Raw genomic sequence first — 19,904 nt, 5'->3', positions numbered from 1 at the left:
ATCGTGCTGCTCAGTGTCAGTTATTCGTAGTATCATCAGTGCTCAGTACCATCAGTACTCAGTATCCCTGCACATTGTCTTATTCTGCATCTTGCTGCTGTAGAGTGCTGTGGTAGTGTCCTGTCACTGTGCATAGGTCATCATCATCATTCCAGTCACAGTGGTATCTTGTATCTAACTAGTGGTATCTAATTCCAGACATTACTGCCGTCTAATTCCAGATATATTACTGGCATATAATTCCACACATTAAAAAATGGAGAACAAAAATTTGGAGGGTAAAATAGGGAAAGATCAAGATCCACTTAAACCTAGTGCTGTAGCTGCTGCCACTAGTCATGGCAGAGACGATGAAATGCAATCAATGTTGTCTGCCAAGGCCGACGCCCAATGTCATAGTAGAGAGCATGTAAAATCCAAAAAGTAAAAGTTCAGTAAAATTACCCAAAAATCTAAATTAAAATGGTCTGAGGAGAAGTGTAAACTCTCCAATATGCCATTTACGACATGGAGTGGCAAGGATTGGCTAAGGCCCTCTCTTATGTTCCTCATGACTAGTGGTTCAGCTTCACATGATGATGGAAGCACTCATCCTCACTTCTGAAAAGAGTTAAGCTGGCAAAAGCACAGCAAAGAACTGTGCGTTCTTCTAAATCCCAAATCCCAAAGGAGAGTACAGTTGTTTCGGTTGCAATGCCTGACCTTCCCAACACTGGATGGGAAGAGGTGGCTACTTCCACCATTTGCACACCCCCTGCAAGTGCTGGAAGGATCACCCACAGTCCAGTTCCTGATATTCAAATTGAAGATGTCACTGTTGAAATACACCAGGATGAGGATATGGGTGTTGCTGGCGCTGAGGAGGAAATTGACGAGGAGGATTCTGATGGTTAGGTGGTTTGTTTAAGTCAGGCACTGGGGGATACACCTGTTGTCCGTGGTATAAATAAGGCCATTGACATGCCTAGTCAAAATACCAAAAAAAATCACTTTCTTCGCTGTGAAATTATTTCAACAGAAATGCGGACAACAGGTGTCAAGCCGTGTGTTGCCTTTGTCAAGCTGTAATAAGTAGGGGTAAGGACGTTAAACACCTAGTAACAGCCTCGTTTATACGTTACCTGAAGCACATTCATCAGAAGTCATTGACAAGTTCAAAAACTTTGGGTAACAGCGGAAGCAGTCCACTGACAACTAAATCCCTTCTTCTTCTGGTACCCAAGCTCCTGCAAACCACACCACATTCTCCCTTAATGTCAATTTCCTCCTTAGACAGGAATGCCAATAGTCCTGCAGGCCATGTCACTGGCAAGTCTGACGAGTCCTCTCCTAACTGGGATTACTCCGATGGATCCTTGAGTGTAACGCCTACTGCTGCTGCTGTTGCTGCTGCTGGTGCTGCTGTTGTTGCTGCTGGGAGTCGATTGTCATCACAGAGGGGAAGTAATTGACTCTCCAACAGTCCTTTGCGAGGAAGAAGAGATATCACAGCAGTCATCCTGTTGCAAAGTGGACAACTCAGGCCTTGGCAACTATGTTGGTGTTAGACGTGCATCCGTTATCCACCGTTAGTTCATAGGGACTTAGAGTATTGCTTGAGGTAGTGTGTCCCCGGTATAAAATCCCATCTAGGTTCCAATTCTCTAGGCAGGCGATACCGAGAATGTACACAGACGTCAGAAAAAGTGTCCTCAGTGTCCTAAAAAATGCAGTTATACCCACTATCCACTTAACCACGGACATGTGGACAAGTGGAGCAGGGCAGACTAAGTACTTTATGACTGTGACAGCCCACTGAGTAGATGTATTGCCTCCTGCAGCAACAACAGCGGCGGCACCAGTAGCAGCATCTCGCAAACGCCAACTCTTTCCTAGGCAGGCTACGCTTGGTATCACCGCTTTCCACAAGAGGAACACCACTGACAACCTCTTACGGAAACTGAGGAACATCATCGCAGAATGGCTTACGCCAATTGGACTCTCCTGGGGATTTGTGATATCGGATAATGCCACCAATATTGTGCGGGCATTACATGAGGGCAAAATCCAGCATGTCCCATGTTTTGCACATACAATTAATTTGGTGGTGCATCATTTTTTTTTAAATGGCAGGGGTGTGCAGGAGATGCTGTCGATGCCTCTAAAAATTACGGGCCACTAAAAAGCATTCAGCCAACGCGTGCTGAAGACTGGAGCACCAGCAAACACTCCTGAACATGCCCCGCCATCAGCTGAAGCAAGAGGTGGTAACGAGGTGGAATTTAACCCTCTATATGCTTCAGAGGATGGAAAAGCAGCAAAAAGCCATTCAAGCATATACATCTGCCTACAATATAGGCAAAGGAGTGGGAATTCACCTGACTCAAGCGCAGTGGAGAATGATTTCTATGTTGTGCAAGGTTCTCCAACCCTTTGAACTTGCCACACGTGAAGTCAGTTCAGACACTGCCAGCCTAAGTCAGGTCATTCCGCTCATCAGGCATTTGCAGAAGCAGCTGGAGAGATTGAAGGATGAGCTAAAATGGATCGATTCAGCTAGGCATGTGGGATTTGTGGATGGAGCCCTTCATTCGCTTAAGCAGGATTCACGGGTTGTCAATCTGTTGAAATCAAAGCACTACATTTTGGCCACCATGCTCGATCCTACGTTTAAAGCCTATGTTGTATCTCTCTTTCTGGCAGACACAAGTCTGTAGATGTTCAAAGACCTGCTGGTGAGACAATTGTCAAGTCAAGCGGAACGTGACCCGCCAACAGCTCCTCCTTCATTTTCTACCACCACTGGAGCTGCCAGGAAAATTATAAAGTTTCCAAAACCACCCACTGGCGGTGATGCAGAGCAGTCAGGAGAAAGTGCTGACATATGGTCTGTACTGAAGGACCTGCCAACGATTACTGACATGTCGCCTACTGTCACCGCATATGATTCTGTCACCATTGAAAGAATGGTGGAGGATTATACGAGTGACAGCATCCAAGTAGGCATGTCAGACAGTCCGTATGTATACTGCCAGGAAAAATAGGCAATTTGGAGGCCCTTGCACAAACTGGCTTTATTTTACCTAAGTGCCCCCCCCCTCCAGTGTGTACTCCAAATGAGTGTTTAGTGCAGCCGGTCACCTTGTCAGCGATCGGCGTAGGAGGTTACTTCCACTTAATGTGGAGAAGATGATGTTCATCAAAATGAATTATAAATTCCTCCGTGGAGACATTTACCAGCAATTGCCTCCAGAAAGTACACAGGCACCTGTGATGGTGGATTCCAGTGGGGACAAATTAATACTCTATGAGGAGGAGGATGTACACAGTGAAAGGGGTGAGGAATCGGAGGATGATGATGGGGTGGACATCTTGCCGCTGTAGAGCCAGTTTGTGCAATGAGAGATTGATTGCTTCTTTTTTGGTGGGGGCCCAACCCAACCAGTCATTTCAGCCACAGTCATGTGGCAGACCCTGTCGCTGAAATGATTGGTTTGTTAAAGTGTGCATGTCCTGTTTATACAACATAAGGGTGGGTGGGAGGGCCCAAGGACAATTCCATCTTGCACCTCTTTTTTTAATTTATCTTTGCATCATGTGCTGTTTGGGGACTATTATTTTAAGTGCCATCCTGTCTGACACTGCAATGCCACTCCTAGATGGGCCAGGTGTTTGTGCTGCCCACTTGGGTCACTTAGCTTAGTCATCCAGCAACCTCGGTGCAAATTTTAGGACTAAAAATAATATTGTGAGGTGTTCAGAATAGACTGGAAATTAGTGGAAATTATTGTTATTGAGGTTAATAATACTATAGGATCAAAATTACCCCAAATTCTATGATTTAAGCTGTTTTGGAGTTTTTTTTAAAAAAACACGCGAATCCAAAACTCATCCGAATCCGACAAAAATCCGAAAGGGAGGTTTTGCCAAAACGCGTCCGAATCCAAAACACGACCGTGGATCCAAATCCAAAACCAAAACACAAAACACGAAAAATGCCCGCTGCTCATCTCTAGCACTGATATCTATGTGTGTATGTTTCCTAAGAGTTTACATTATGGGTGTACTGTATATGCAGGAAAAGTGTTCCCAGTTAATGGAAATGCTGATCAAAGAAGTACTTACATTCCTCATATATTACAGTGAAGCAGCAACAGGTGTGTTGTGAGGAAGTTGCTTACCTGTATCTAGGGATGTGCGGGTTCTCAGTTGTTTTGGATGACAAATAAGATATATCTGGATAAATCTGAACTTGAAATACATTTGGCCAAAAAAAAGAGAGTAAATCTGAACCCACACACGTCTACCTGTAACAGGACATTACAAAATGATGCATAGTAGAGTAATGTAGATACTACATATTACAGTATATTACACTCTGTAATCACTGGGATCTTTACCTGCAGGTCACATTAAGGGAGACCTTTTGATTGACATCAGTATTGGATCCTTCATTCATCATCTCTATACACCCAGTGGATATTTCAAACAGATCCTTGTGCTGAAGTGCTCTGAGCAATGTATTATGGAGCTGAACAAATGGATTAACACACGTACCGGAGCGTTTGATTGGTCTCACGTAATGGAATATATTAAATGCACAGAAGGAAACAGGTAAGAATACATATTTTCCAAAACATCTATGGAGTGTAAACCCAGTGTCAGTACTCAGTAACCTATTCCAAATGCTTTACACTGGGCCTCATTTAGCCTGGGATGAAAGAAATATCTGTTGTTCAGCTCATGCCATTAGGGGTAATTCAGATCTGATTGCTGGTGTGCGTTTCTGCACAGCGGGCGATCAGATCCTAATTGTGCAGGCGTATGCACCGCAATGCACACGGGCATCGAGCAACAACAACGGGGATCGTCGGTCAGGACGGGATGAAAAATCAATTTGCATGGATGTACGCAAGATGATTGACAGGATGAAGCCGTTTGTGTGTGGTAACTGACCGTTTACTGGGAGTGTTCTGGAAAATGCAGGCATTCCCAAGCATTGCCAGGGAGGGCCTCTGACATTGGCTCCAGCCGTGATCCGCCTGATTCTATCGCACTGGAAGAGTAAATCCTGGGCTGAGCAGAGACAGCACACACAGAATTTTAGTAGCTCGGCGTACACATAGCATCGCACACTTGCACAACAAAAATACACTCCCCCTGTAGGCAGCGACAATCTGAATGCAGGACAGCAAAAATCGCAGCCCAGTGATCAGATCTTAATGACCTCCATGATCTCCTGTTATATGTATTTCACCAGACTTAGTTAATATTACTAAACCCATTACTGTTTAACTCTTTCATTTGAAATAAACAACTTGTCCAAATCCCTGGGTTTCAACTTCATTCATTGCATAAATCCATATGGATTCTGCTTCTCTTCTCTCCTGAAGTAGAGCAATAGGTAAAAATAAAATCCCTTTACTGAGGGACATGAAGTTGCTCTTTGCAGAATATAGACATTAATTGATCAAAAGGAGCCTTATAGCACATACCTGTTGCGAGTCTGGCTGCAGTATGGGAAACCGTTCTGTTGGGTGTTCATTATTGACCTGTTGTGGTCAATGAATGAACATTTTATTAAGTCAGATCAATTAAAGTACTGGCATCTACTATTATAGGTGGGATGCAGCCAGTGGTGGGCTGGGATGGGGGGCATGGTGCCATCTGCCATCTTAGCTCCTGTGCCACCTGCAGCCACACTCTGTTTGCACATGGCCAGCTGTGGGAGGCAGGAAGGATGTAGACAGAGAGGATGCTTCATGCCTGGCTGCTCTGCACTATAACACAATAAGAGAAGCTGGCTGGGCAGCTCCTCCTCCCTTAGCTCCTCTCTCACTGACAGTCAGGTGTGACTACACATGTGCATCATTCTGCTGTGTACCACTGCTGGGGAGCTTGCCATCATAGGACAAGAAGAGCTGAGCAGCCACAGGAGACTAGGCAAAAGTAGAGCAGGAAAGTTTGTTTGTGCTGCTGAGGGGTAGTTTTTAAAGGAACCAGGTAGATTGCTGTCAACTGGGTGGGTGAGAGAGTGCTGAGGGGACCTGAGTAGGAGGTTGATGTGTAGTGGTTGTTGAAGAGGGGAGTTAATTGAAGGGAGATGCTGTGAGGTGGACATTGAAAGGGTTAGGGAGTGATGTGAGATGGACAATGTGATAGATGAACATAAAAAGGGGGAGGGGTACTTTGATGTGGCCATGAATGGAGGGTGAGTGCCACTTGGTGTGCATTGGAGGGGCAAGGTGGGCTGTAAGGTAGGTATTAAAGGTGGGGAATGCTTGGGAAGGACAGTGAAGGCTCCAATGGGAGTGCTGTGACGTATACATTGGAGAGCCGGGGTTCTGTGGGGTGGTTGTTAGAAGGGGCTGTGGAAGGGTGGTGCTGTGAAGTAGATAGTAGAGGAAAGGGGAGGGCTGTGAGGTGATCTTTTAAAAGGCACAAGTGTGACACATGGTAGACTGTGAAGGAGAAAGTGAATGATGTAAGGGGACAGTGAGGGTGTCTCTGAGGTGGACAGTGAGTGATGTTGTTGGTACAGTGAGACCAGTGTGTGCTGTGCAGTCAGTGAGTGAACTGTGGAGGAGGGGTCAGTGGGTGAGCTGTGAGGTCAGTGAGTGCTGCAAGGGGCTCAGTGTTATATGGAAGGAACTGACTGAGACTGAGAGCTATAGAGGGGGTAATGAGAGACAGCTTTGGAGGAGAAAATTGAGGATATATGCATGGAGGACTAAGGGACATATTTATCACCATACTTATCCTTGGGTGTGGATGTCATCTGAAAAAATTGCCCAAACTCGCACTGCAATAATTGATTACATTGCAGTGATGTATTAATTATCACATGTAGGGACACATCAAGCTCTGTCCCTGCGATGACACTCCGCAGCATCATCTGGGTATTTTTCATACAAAAATAAGCCGATGTCCTGCTGCACATGTACCACCCCCACCGACAGGGGCAGAGAAAGCTGAGTAAATGACTGCCTATCACATTGCTGCCCTGTGATCTCGCCATCCTGAGCTGGGGTAATTATCACAGGCCACACTGCGGTATTTAAAAAAAAAATGTATTTATATTTTGTAAATTCGGCCAGATCGCATTTTACATTATAAATATTGGGAATGTGATGTTGTTTAGTATAATAAAGGGAATTAAATGGTTTGGAGTAGTTTTGCATGAAAACTGCTCCAAATGCCCTTTAATCACTTAACTTGCGATTTATTATGCCAAAAACCGCTCCTAAATTGTCTGTTTTTTTTATGAGTTAATTTGATGAAGACCATGAATTTAACCCAATCCCAAATGATTTTAATTAACAGAAAACACCCTTTTCACATTATTTTTGTAAAAATAATGTTAATAAATGGACCTCTAAATGAGGCAGCTATGGAGGGGACAGTCAGGAAAATATGTGGCACCCCACCAAAAGATCACTTTCCCTTTTCATATTCACTGTGGAATGTCTTAATTGGTACTCAAATATTTGTCTTATGCGTTGTTGTGGTATATTTATATATAACTATCTACAAATGCATAGAGTGCCCCTCGTACATTGGTGACAGTAGACAGGAGTGTGCAGTGCTGAAAGTAGGGTGGTACAGAGTACCATTAAGATATATGGTGGTGGTATTCAGTACCACCAGACCACAGCTGGGGCATATTTTAAAAGGGGCATTTTTGTGTGTGGGACATAAAATGGTGTCAGCGGCATAACTGTGTGTGGCATAATATGTAATAGGCATTATTGTGTGTGGAATAAAATGTAAGGCATTACAGTGTATGGCATAATGTGTAATGGGTGTTATGGTGTTTTAGATAATGTGTAATGGGCATTATGGTTTGTGGCATAATGTGCAATAAGCATTACAGTGTGTGGCATAATGTGTAATGGGTGTTACAGGGTTTTAGATAATGTGTAATGGGCATTATGGTTTGTGGCATAATGTGCAATAAGCATTACGGTGTGTGGCATAATGAGTAATAGGCATAACAGTGTTTGGCATAATGTGTAAGGGGCATTACGGTGTGTGGCATAATGTGGCCATATCCATTGTCATGTTGCCACTCCCCTAGTTTTGTGTGACTATGCCCCATCATGATACGTGACCACGCCAATTTTTACTATCAGTACCACTAAGAAAAAACTTCTGCTTGCAGCACGGGGAGTGTGACCCATGTTATATGCACTGTACATTGGTGGCAGTGGACGGGCAGGAGCCGGTGTGTGATTGAAACTGGTAGACTATCCAACTTCCGCTTCCGGGTGCATGCAGGAGGCAGTATTATCTAGCTGCTCCATTCTACACCTGCTGAACAAACCTTTTCAAGGCTGTTTACAACCTCCAGAGCCTCACAGATTGCTCTCTGCCCCTGCTGGTGCCAAAGATGGAGACATTTTTGGCTTCCCCGCCCGCTGCCAAGCCACTGCAGCCCCAGCAGGAGAAGCACCGTGCATAGCCTAACATGGCGCCAGATGCAGACACAGCACCTAGCCTCCCTGCACATAAGAAAGCTGCTGCTGCAGCCCCGGAGTACACTGACATTCCACAGGTACGGCGATACCCTGATTCCCCTGTCACTTAGAGGGACATTGTTGATGCGTTCAAAATCACCATGACCCCTCTGTTATCACAAGCTGTGTCGGACATTACACAACAATTGCATCATCTGCAGGGAAGAGTATCTGACACTGAGAACCGCATTGGGGCAGCTTGTCATGATTTAGCTGACACTCTGTGTTCTATCCTAAGGTTTCAGAAAGAAATTATCAACTTTGGAATAAAGTTGATGATATAGAAAATCATTCCAGGAGATGCAATAATCGAGTAGTTGGAGTACCGGAATCAGTGAAGGGCTCATAACTGATGTCATTTTTTACAAGCACACTCCCAAAGCTTCTGCAAATCGAGAGAGAATGCAGAGATTTAGTGGTCGAGAGAGCCCACAGAGTTGCCCCCCCCCCAAACCCGCACGACAAGAGGTGACGTGTTATTGTATTCAAGTGCTTAAATGATCTACACAAAATTGCTATTTGGAAAGTTTCTCGGCAAATACAGGATTTCACATGGGAGGGCAAACGTTTCCACCTTTTCCAGGACTTTTCAGTTGAGCTCATCAAAGCAAGAAAATCATTTTCTCCTATATGCTCAGCCCTTGTCTCAGCGAAAAGAAAGTTTGCCCTTATGTACCCCGCCTGCTTGCGTATTTTCACTGCAGACAGACATTATGACTTCAACAATCCATAAGATGCCCAAGCCTTTCTGAGAGATGAAAATCACTGATTCTTGATGATATCACTGACCCTACAGTTGCTGAATAGTAACTTTGCCCTATTATGCCTCATCCATCTTATGTTTTAATATGTGACTTTGATCACTTGCTCTAGAAATTTGTACAGCTTATTATATCTGGTTTCTTGCCTCATATTAGTTATCCTATAAATCTATCCAATTGACCCTCCCCCCTAGAATCATATTTGTCCCCCTTGCTCTCAACTGTTCCCCTGGGATCCTAGTTCCTCCTACTGTTTGAATTATATTACCCTCTGTTTATGGTTCTTATCTAACCTACTTACTTATTTAGAGGCTATATAGCTATTGTTTTAGGGTGTTAGAACACATGCTGTGCTCCGGTATGTCCACTATCCTACCCTCGAGCACTGTAATTGGTGTCGAATTGTTTCATTATCATTTTTATTCTTTTTTGCGGAAGCAAAGTGCACGCTTGCATAATGACCTAATGTCAGCCATGTGGTCCATACCCATGGAAAGTCTGATTTTTCTATTTGTATTGTTGTCTTGTCTCCCCCCACCATTTTGTTTTTCCCTCCTTTCTAACTCCTTTCTTTCCAAGATCATCTACATTTTCTCGAGTATATACACCTATCTGATGATGCCACATTCCCGCAACCTATTGTGACTACTCTGAAGATCGGTTCGATTTATGTAGGGGGTTTCAACTCTCCTGTAAAGCAACGCAAAGTACTGATTTATTTACACAGACAAAAACTAGACATACTGTAATTTTTATCCAAGAATCCCATCTCACTCAACAGGAAACTGGTAAACTCCAAATGCTTAATTGGTGTTTGCTTGCTTCCTCACCCTACAACTCAAAATCCAGAGGAGAAGTTATATTAGCGTCCAAATCACTCCCACTAGAGATTTCAACAACTGAAAGTGATTGAGAGGGCAGATTCTTCTTGTTTTCTATCAAATTATACTCCACTGTATATACTTTATGTACCCTCTATGCTCCCAACTCCTACTCTAAACATTTCTTCCAAAAAATTGCTCCCCTATGCTTCTTCTAACCTTATTTTAGGTGGAGACTTTAATTTAGTCTCCCACTCTTATGTAGACAGATCTCACCTCAGAAAAACATCCCCACCCTTATCTAAGCTAGGCGTATATTCTCTCTTTTCTATTTTACAATTAATAGATGTATGGAGAGTTTTTAACCCAACTGAGAGGCAATACACCAGTATGTCCTCTGCTCACCACACTCTCTCTCTCGCATCGATTATATTTCACTGTCTACTACTCTATTTACTCATGTCACTGATTCCGGTATAGAACCAATAATAGTATCGGACCATGCACTTATATGGTTGATTCTGAAAACCCAAAATGAAAAATCTACACATAGAACGTGGAGGTTCCCAGCTCATCTATGCAATTCTCCTCGGTTTAAAATATTACTAGAAAACACCTGGGATGAATACCACGCGACCAACAAACATTTTCTTGCCACCAACCCGTCTCTATACTGGATGGCAGCGAAAGCTCTAATGAGAAGCTATATCATCTCATATGAATCTGACTAAAAGAAAAGATGTTCCCAGTCATATACTGTATCTCTCTACAACAATCACTCTCTAATGCTTATTCAGCATATAGCTTAAACCCTTCCACCACTAATAGGTCCACTTATTTAATGGCCAAAGTGAAAGTTTATGAAATTCTCCAATCCCTAACTGATAAATACCAGTTTTCTTCTAACTACCGCTTCCATAGATACGGTAACAAGACTAGTAAGCTTTCTGATGAATCACATACTTCTTCCAACAAACAGATCACCCACATAATGCGAGAATATTATACTGATATTTACTCTCAACCCCAGTCTACTACCCCTCCTGTATCTCCTGCTCCTTCTTCCTCCTCCCTAAATTTCTGTGAGTCACTCTGGTCTACACTTACCTACCCTAATGATCTCACTGTTGCCTTGACACAACTAATTACTCTGGATGAAATTCAACAGGCTATCAAATTGTTAAAACTAGCTAAGGCCCCTGGCCCTGATGGGTTCTGTGGAGATTTTTACAAATTATTGGAAAAATTGGCTCAGTCCAGTTTTGGTCTCCTTTTTTAATTATATTCTATTTAATGAAAGTCTCCCTTTATATTTCAACTCAGTGATTATTAAACTAATACTGAAACCAGGTAGAGATCCTGCCCTCCCTGGTTCATATAGACCCATCTCACTATTAAATTGTGATTATAAGCTTCTTACCAAAATTATTGCGAGTCGTTTAAATCCCCTCCTCCCCTCAGTAAACCACCAGGACCAAACCGGCTTTGTCAAGGGCAGATATTCTCTTACAAACATTTGCAAAGTTTTGGCTGCAGTCCAGGCAAGCTATGGTGGAACTGGTGCGACCAATGGAAATATCATTCTATCAATTGATGCTGATAAAGCTTTTGACGTAGTACATTGGTTGCATCTGTTCCTTACTATGGAGCGCTTTGGATTGCCTCCTACCTTTATTTCTTTCATTAAGATGATCTACACCTCACCATCCTCCCAAATCTCATATATCTGTTTCCTATCTCCTCCCTTCCCGATTTTGAAAGGGACATGACAGGGCTGCCCCCTTTCACCCCTTCTATTTGTCTTAGCAATTGAACCCCCTGCAATTGCACTTCACTCTTCCCCAAAATTTCTAAGTATTACTATTTTCTCTTCCGAATTGAAAGTCTCACTCTTTGCAGATGATAAGCTCCTTTTTATTTCTGACCTGCCCAATTCCCTTCCAGCTGTTTTAGACATAATTTCCTCCATATCGACTTTTTTATGGAATGGAAAACGACGAGAATTGCCTTAAAATAGCTATATCGACCGAAAACTAAAGGTGGTCTCAGTATCCCAAATTTTACTCTATATGCACTCACCTCGCACTTCCGAATTATCACTGATTGCCTTATGGACACATCATTCTTCACAGATAAAATTCTGGAACAACATATCTTCTACCTGTTCTCACCTGGAGCCTTACTACACATGCCGATCAACCTTATACCTTCACATATTCTCAATCATATGCTATTTAGAGATACTTACAATAGTTGGATCCGTTTAAGTAAATCTCTCAAATTCCCCCATACTAGCTCATCCTTCACACCACTATGGGATAATCCCAACTTCACCCCATCTCTTTCTAACCCTGCTTTCCGCCTATAGTATCAGAAAGGGCTCAATCTAGCTACAAAACTCTTTGACCCTGGAGGTTATATATTACCCTTTTCCCCTCTCAAGGACACTTGCAATCTCCCCAACTCCCACTTTTACCTATACTTAAAGGCGAGACATTTTGCCAAATCCCTACCTCCCTTGGCCCCACCACACAATCAAAATCACCCTCTGGATGCTTTACTAAAATATCTATATACACAAAAATTTCAAACTAAATCCCTATACTCACTCCTCCTCAACCCTCATCCCGAGGATCACCTAGATATACTTGTTCGTGCCTGGAGTAATGACATCCCTGCAGTTTCTCGAGCCGACCTTCTCCCTACCCAATCACATAGGATTATGAGTACCATCCATTCAGCTTACTTACAGGAGGTACACTTTAAATCAATACACAGGGGTAAACTTGCTAAGATGGGAGTTTTATTTCAGATGGGATGTTGCCCATAGCAACCAATCAGATACCAGGTATTATCTTCTAGAAGGTGGAAGATAAATGAGAAGAAGGATCTGATTGGTTGCTATGGGCAACATCCCATCTGAAATAGAACTTCCATCTTAGTAAATTTACACCACAGAATTTACATTGCTCCTGCACAAAGGAAACACATAATCCAATCAGAGTAGGGATCCTGCCTTAAGTGTTTTGTGGCTAATGCCAAATACTTTCATTGTTTCTGGTCCTGTTCCTAAATCCTGAGATTCTGGCGTAAAGTCATAGCTTTTCTCAACTCTTCTATGCAATTACATTAAGATTTGAGTCCAATTACTTGCCTGTGTTTGAATTTTAAAGAATGGAATCTCTCTCCTGATGATCCTTATATTTTTCCTGACTCTGGCAAAGAAACTCATCCTAATACATTGGATCAAAAAAATCTGCCCCATCCATTCAAGAACTAAAATGTAAACTACTTCAGCTGATATTCTTCGACAAAAGAGCCCTGCCACTTTACCCAGGCAAGCAATATGACAAATTTGTTCTAAAATGGGGAAAATATATCTCATCTCTTGACACATAAACTAGATCTGAAATATGGCGCAATCTTTCTATTACCTCTGTTTGTTTTTGTACCATACATCCAAGAACTGCATATTGGTTTCCACCCCTCTCTCTCTCTCTCTCTCTCTCTCTCTCTCCCTCTCCCTTCCTGCCTTGACCCTCCTCTTTTTCTTGCCTTCACTCCATTCCTTCCTCTACTCTGTCTTTGTCTCCACCCATTTTTTGATTTCTGAGGACACCATCATTTGTCCATTTCTGTTACTTTGTTTTAATATGGTTTTATACTTTATAATATCTCATCTAGATATCCTTCAGCATTTGATCCTATACACATTTGTTCGATATGCAATGTTATCAGTATAGCTCCACATGGAGCATTTTATTTATTTTTTGTCCTATACATTTCTGTTCCTGTCTATGATCTCTGTTTGTGACAGAAAGCAAAAAATCTTTATACCAAGAAATTGGTAGACTATCCACATACGCTGGCTGCACCGGAACTCGTGGACCTCTGAAATGTCAGTTGGGGGATCTACACACTTACCACTGGAATGGGGGAAGGCAGTGGAGGTGTGTGCTGCACCATCATCGATCTGGCTGTATAAGGTTACAGCTCTGGTAACCTCCGATGTATGAGACTCAGAGCGGTGGGACTTGAGTGTCTCCATGGCAACATGAGAGAGAGCAGCTCCAGAGGCAGTTGGCAGGGCTTCCCTGATTTATGGCAGCAGTGAGAGGCTGCACTGGTGAGAGGCCAGAGGGGCAGAGAGGAGGCGCAGCTTTATGGAAGTAGTCACACTAGGAGGCAGTAAAAAGGCAACACCATCTTTGCCTAAGCCATCCCAGTGGTGTGGCCCACCAGAGATTGACAGTGGAGGAAGAAGTAAGCCTAAGGGATATCTAATCTCTGTGCAGCAGAGGCAGACTGTGAGACAGGGCTGGGAGCTCCATATAAGGGCATTGCTGTCTACAGGAGAGGTAGTACAATAAGCACCACACATAACACCTGCACAGCTTAGTGGAGGCGAGAGACAGTGATCTATCACCTATTACATAATAAAGCTATCTTAGTCAGCACTAGTACTATTGCAGACAGGATTCTCAGCTAATATCTGGGCTGAAGTAAAGTAATACACTATCTCCGGTTCACAATAACAGTACAGAGACATTAATGGCAATAAGATAATTAGCGGACTACAGGCTATAATAGATTTATTGTCTGCAAATTCCCAAACTAATTCCTCAGCAGCCAGCACTAACAGATGTGACTTGCATATGTCAAGTTGCTGATAATAGGCACTGAACTCTTAATAAACCATTCATCTTCAAATACTCCTGTAAGGAGCAGCACTTACCAGCGTTAGTCAGGAGACCTCTATTTTACTGTTCAATTTTCTACTCTCTCAGTGAACAGGCAGAAGTAGAGCAGGATTATCAAACGGTTATATTGCTACATCTGCTTTTGTTGCTAGAATGCATTAACCCCTTCAATCCCTGTGGATTTATACAAGTAAAAAGAGATTGCGGAAGCCTAGTTAGTGTTGTTTAAGCGAGGGAGAAGGGGTACCTCGATAAACTTTGATATTGATATTGTACTGTGAACTTGATAAATTATCATATAGTCAGCTAAATCAGTGTTAATTGGTGTGGTGACTAAAGCAAGCATTGTATGATAAATACTTTTGAGGGTATGGTATTGTGTTAATCTAAAAGATACTGCACTGACCCTTTATGCCTGAGATACTCTAACAGAACCAGGTAAAAGAAGACACAGTGACAAAGAGTTCCAGAACAATAAAACTCATTCATTGTTTTTGGGTGTGCATACTACAGTATAATGGATTGTTGTAATGTAATTATGTGTAAATGACATATTGCTATTGCAAGTTATTTATGTTGTGGAGTCCTTGGTAGAGGGTTTCAGTTCATATATACAATGTGTAGCAAAATCTTCCAAGAAGTCCTTATTGTGGAAACCATCCTTGCCCCTCTGGGAAGAGTGGAGTCTTAAAGAGACCTGTAGAGTCAAGAAGAGACAAGGTACTTCTATAGAGACTAAGTACTTATCTGCAACTTATAAAAGCATATTTATCTTCCAACAGCTACCTCTAGTACCTACTTGAGTGTGACAGTTAAATTTTAGCAACATGAGGAACAGGACCCAGGACCTAGTGTTAAGAACATGTAATATCAGACAACATGTCACAGGACCAGCAGTCAGCAGGAGGTGCATCTAACCTTAGTTCTGCCTCTGGGGATTCAGCTAACAGTAAAAGACAAGACACGGCCATGATGTCTCAACTGAACTCTATAACGCTACTCTATTTCTTTAGGGCCCCATGGCTTCCAACCTACACAGGATATGATCTAGACTCCCACGGCAACTTTCGGAGAGAGTTCCAGAACAAGATGAAAAGTATGTATCGTCTCTACCCCTTAATGGATGGTCAGCAAGTGGAGATTCTAATTGGACAATTAAATGTTTCTACGTTACCAGAAGTTACTTCATGGCCACAAGACGAACAACAGAATATCGATCAAATTCTGCAGAGATTAGCAGGTATCTTCGATATTGGTACCATTTCTGATCTAAAAATGAAATTCTATGTGAAGAAACAGCCAAGCTAATCTCTACATGGCTATTCTCTAGGCCTACAAGAGACATTATGGAAGATACAAGCAGTGGACAACACCGAAGTAAGAACTGTTGACGAAACCTTGATTAACAAAGTCATAGAAGTTGCGGATAGTAAAAATTTGAAAACTCAGTTACATTTGTTAAGGCTAGGGTTGAGCGTGTTCGGATCTCCGAGATCCAAACCCCCACGGACTTCAGGATCCGAGCACATATCTGAGTCCGGCTCGGGACTTTCTGCCAGTCTCAGATCCCAGAATGAGGCAAAACATCATCATCCCTCTGTCGGATTCTCGCAGGTGTTGGATTCCATATAAGGAGCCACGTGTTGCTGCTATTTTCACTCCGGACTTGGAGTGTGAGGGAGATGGACCTCTGTCTGTCTGTGGGTTTTGGTGAACAGGGGTGCTGCTTTCGGTTCTGGGACTCCAGGTCGACAACAAAAAGGTCGACACACCTTAGGTCGATGCCAATTGGTCGACACACCTTAGGTCGACATGGACAAAAGTTCGACATGGACAAAAGGTTGACAGGAACAAGGTCGACATGGAAAGAGGTCGACATGAATTTTTTATGTTTTTTTGGTGTCGTTTTCTTCATAGAGTGACCGGGAACCCCAATTAGTGCACCGCGTCCCCTCGCATGGCTCGCTTCGCTTGCCATGCTTCGGGCATGGGCCTTCGCTCTGCTACCGCTTCGCTCGGCACAGATTACCATTCCAATCGTAGTTCACGTGGATCATTCAGTGTGAAAAGGTTCCAAAAAAGAAAAAACTTGTAAAAAACTCATGTCGACCTAACCATGTCGACCTTGTTCCTGTCGACCTATTGTCCATGTCGACCTTTTGTTCATGTTGACCTAAGGTGTGTCGACCAATCGACGGTGACCTAAGGTGTGTCGACATTTTTGTTGTCGACCTGGACCCTGGATACTGCTGCTTTCCTGTGCTCTTCTGGGGTGGTGTCCTGTGCTGGTGTACTATGATGTTAGGGGTGCTGCTGTCCTGTGCTGTTCTGGTGTGATGTCCTGTGCTGCTATCCTGTGATGTACATGGTTGCATTTCTGGGATGTACTGTGCTGTTTGGGGTAGTGTACATGGGTGCTATAGTCCTGTGCTCTACATAGGCACTGTTTTGTGTACTGTAAACATAAAGGGGCACTGTGGCCCTGTCGGGTGCAGTAGAAATACAGGGGTGTTTTGGCCCTGTCATGTATGCTGTAAAAATACAGGGGTGCTGTAAAAATACAGGGGTGCTGTTGCACTGTCCTTTATGATGTAAAAATACTGGGGTGCTGTGGCCCTGTCCTGTATGCTGTAAAACTTCATGGGTGCTGTAAAAATACAGGGATGCTATGGCTCTTTCCTGTATGCTGTAAAAATACAGGGGTGTTGTAAAAATACAGTGGTGCTGTAAAAATGAAGTAACACTGTGGCCCTCTCCTGTATGCTGTAAAAATATAGGGGTGCTGTAAAAATAAATTAATGCTGTGGCCCTGTCCTGTATTCAGTAAAAATATATGGGTGCTGTAAAAATAAAGGAACGCTGTCGCCCTGTTGGGTGCTGTAAATATAAAGGAATGCTTTGTGCCTGTCGGGTGCTGTAAAAATAACGGAACACTGTGGCCCTGTCCTGAATGATGTAAAAATATAGGGGTGCTGTAAAAATAAAGGAATGATATGGCTCTTTCCTGTATGCTGTAAAAATACAGGGGTGTTGTAAAAATACAGTGGTGCTGTAAAAATTAAGGAACACTGTGGCCCTGTCCTGAATGATGTAAAAATATAGGGGTGCTGTAAAAATAAAGGAATGATATGGCTCTTTCCTGTATGCTGTAAAAATACAGGGGTGTTGTAAAAATACAGTGGTGCTGTAAAAATTAAGGAACACTGTGGCCCTGCACTGTATCCTGTAAAAATATAGGGGTGCTGTAAAAATAAATGAATGCTGTAGCCCTGTCCTGTATTCTGTAAAAATATATGGGTGCTGTAAAAATAATGGAACGCTGTTGCCCTGTTGGGTACTGTAAATATAAAGGAATGCTGTGTGCCTGTCGGGTGCTGTAAAAATAACGGAATGCTGTGGCCCTGTCATGAATGGTGCAAAAATATAGGGGTGCTGTAAAAATAAAGGAATGATATGGCTCTTTCCTGTATGCTGTAAAAATACAGGGGTGCTAAAAATAATAATGGAACACTGTGGTCCTGTCCTGTATGCTGTAAAAATATAGAGGTGCTGTAACAATAAAGGAATGCTGTTGCCCAGTCCTGTATGCTGTAAAAATATATGGGTGCTGCCTTTCTGCTGTTTTAAGTCCAGAGGCACTGCCGTATAATTCCAGGGGTTCTGCTGTACTTGATCCTAGGTTTAAAGTTTAAATAAAAGCCTAGTGCAGAATATGAAACAAGCTTCAACATCACAACCAGATTTGTGAAAACATATAGCTGCAGAGGTGGAAATGGAAATTCCAAGTTTGACAAAGTGTTTTCCAATAAAGTGTGGAGAGACCACATTTGTGGCAAAAGTCAGTCAGACTCAGTAGAGACAGAATCATAATCCAGCGGAACGTGACATGGCAACATCTACTACTTCATTGTCTCTGGCAGCTGCCGAAGAAAACTAGATTTTTCAAATACACCGATGTCTGTATGTCTATATGTCTGCCATATAGTTCCAGGGGTGCCCTGTCTGAACCCACTCATCTCTAGTAGATATATCTTCTAGTGTGCACTGTGTACCCAGCATTAGAGAGAGGTTCTTCTCAATTATTTCATGTTAGGGACTCAAATTAATGGCTCCAATCAGTCAACCTTAATTTTGATTTATTAATTTTCCACATTTTGGGATTATTTACAAGATGCACATTTGTTGTACAGGGTTCTTTTCCTGTATTTTGTAAATGTTTTCTCCTTAATAATTGTACAATGTAAGGGCTGCGGATGGTTATCACAAGACCTTGCGGTGTTAGAAGAACAGAGTTTCAGTGATCTTGCCTTGCATCAGCTTTCCATTGCACTGCAGCACTAGATAGGCCAGGAGCTCCAGTGAGGCACAGACAGTTACCAAATAAGGGCAAAGTATGGAGTCTCATGGTGGCTTACAGCCGGGATGCTGTCTGGCTTGCCAGGCTGAGGCATGCTGCTGGCACAGAGGTTAACATTGTTTCCTCCCACAGTCCTACTTGTAATATGAAATGAGTTTGGATTACAGTGGTAAGCTTCATTAGTGCAGGGGCTCAATAACAAAAAAATAACTGCACAGTCCTGCTTAGTACTTTACCAAACCCACCCCAACTAAACTTGCATGATCCGGGGCTGCTCTGGGGGCTCACGAGGGGCTGCTAAAACATCTAAGGGGCTGCTTTAAAAAAAAAAAAATAGGAATAAAATAAACAAGACACACAGGTATGATTACATGCGTGTAACTGGGACACACAGGTATGCTCACATGTGTGTAACTGGGAGCAGTGAAAAATTGAAATAAGGCATCTGCCACAAAATATTTACAGTAAATAAACATGCAATTTAAAAATGAAAAAGAGAAATCCACAAGATTTTCACAAAATAAGTCTCCATACTCCATGGAGTGGAAAATATTCAATCTTGGTCCTATGGTATGCACAAGTTTATTTGCATCCCAGAGTTAAATCTGAGATTATCGTAATCCCTGAAAATGGAGAAGGGGGTAAAAATTCAGAGGATTTTGGTTAAAGTCCTTTCTTTTCCAAACTGAGATAGGAGTGGAGGTGAAAGCCTGTGCGTTGTTCATGATTACGTGTGCCACTCTAATTTTTAATCACCTTCTTGACACGGT

The 19,904-nt window shown here is 42.7% G+C and overlaps 1 protein-coding gene across 1 annotated transcript in view; it reads left to right on the top strand.

The window, feature by feature from the left end:
- The window catches only part of LOC134965670 (nicotinamide N-methyltransferase-like), a 73,511-nt gene that overhangs the window by 9,367 nt on the left and 44,240 nt on the right, over positions 1–19,904 (top strand). Inside the window, exon 2 of the mRNA XM_063941995.1 lies at positions 4,386–4,593. Coding sequence (XP_063798065.1) covers positions 4,386–4,593 — 208 coding nt within the window. The remainder of the gene's footprint in view (positions 1–4,385; positions 4,594–19,904) is intronic.

The sequence above is a fragment of the Pseudophryne corroboree genome, chromosome 10 (assembly GCF_028390025.1).
Source record: "Pseudophryne corroboree isolate aPseCor3 chromosome 10, aPseCor3.hap2, whole genome shotgun sequence".
Lineage (NCBI taxonomy): Eukaryota > Metazoa > Chordata > Amphibia > Anura > Myobatrachidae > Pseudophryne > Pseudophryne corroboree.
The sequence above is the reverse complement of the archived record's forward strand: the minus strand, read 5'-3'. Positions and strand labels throughout refer to the sequence as shown.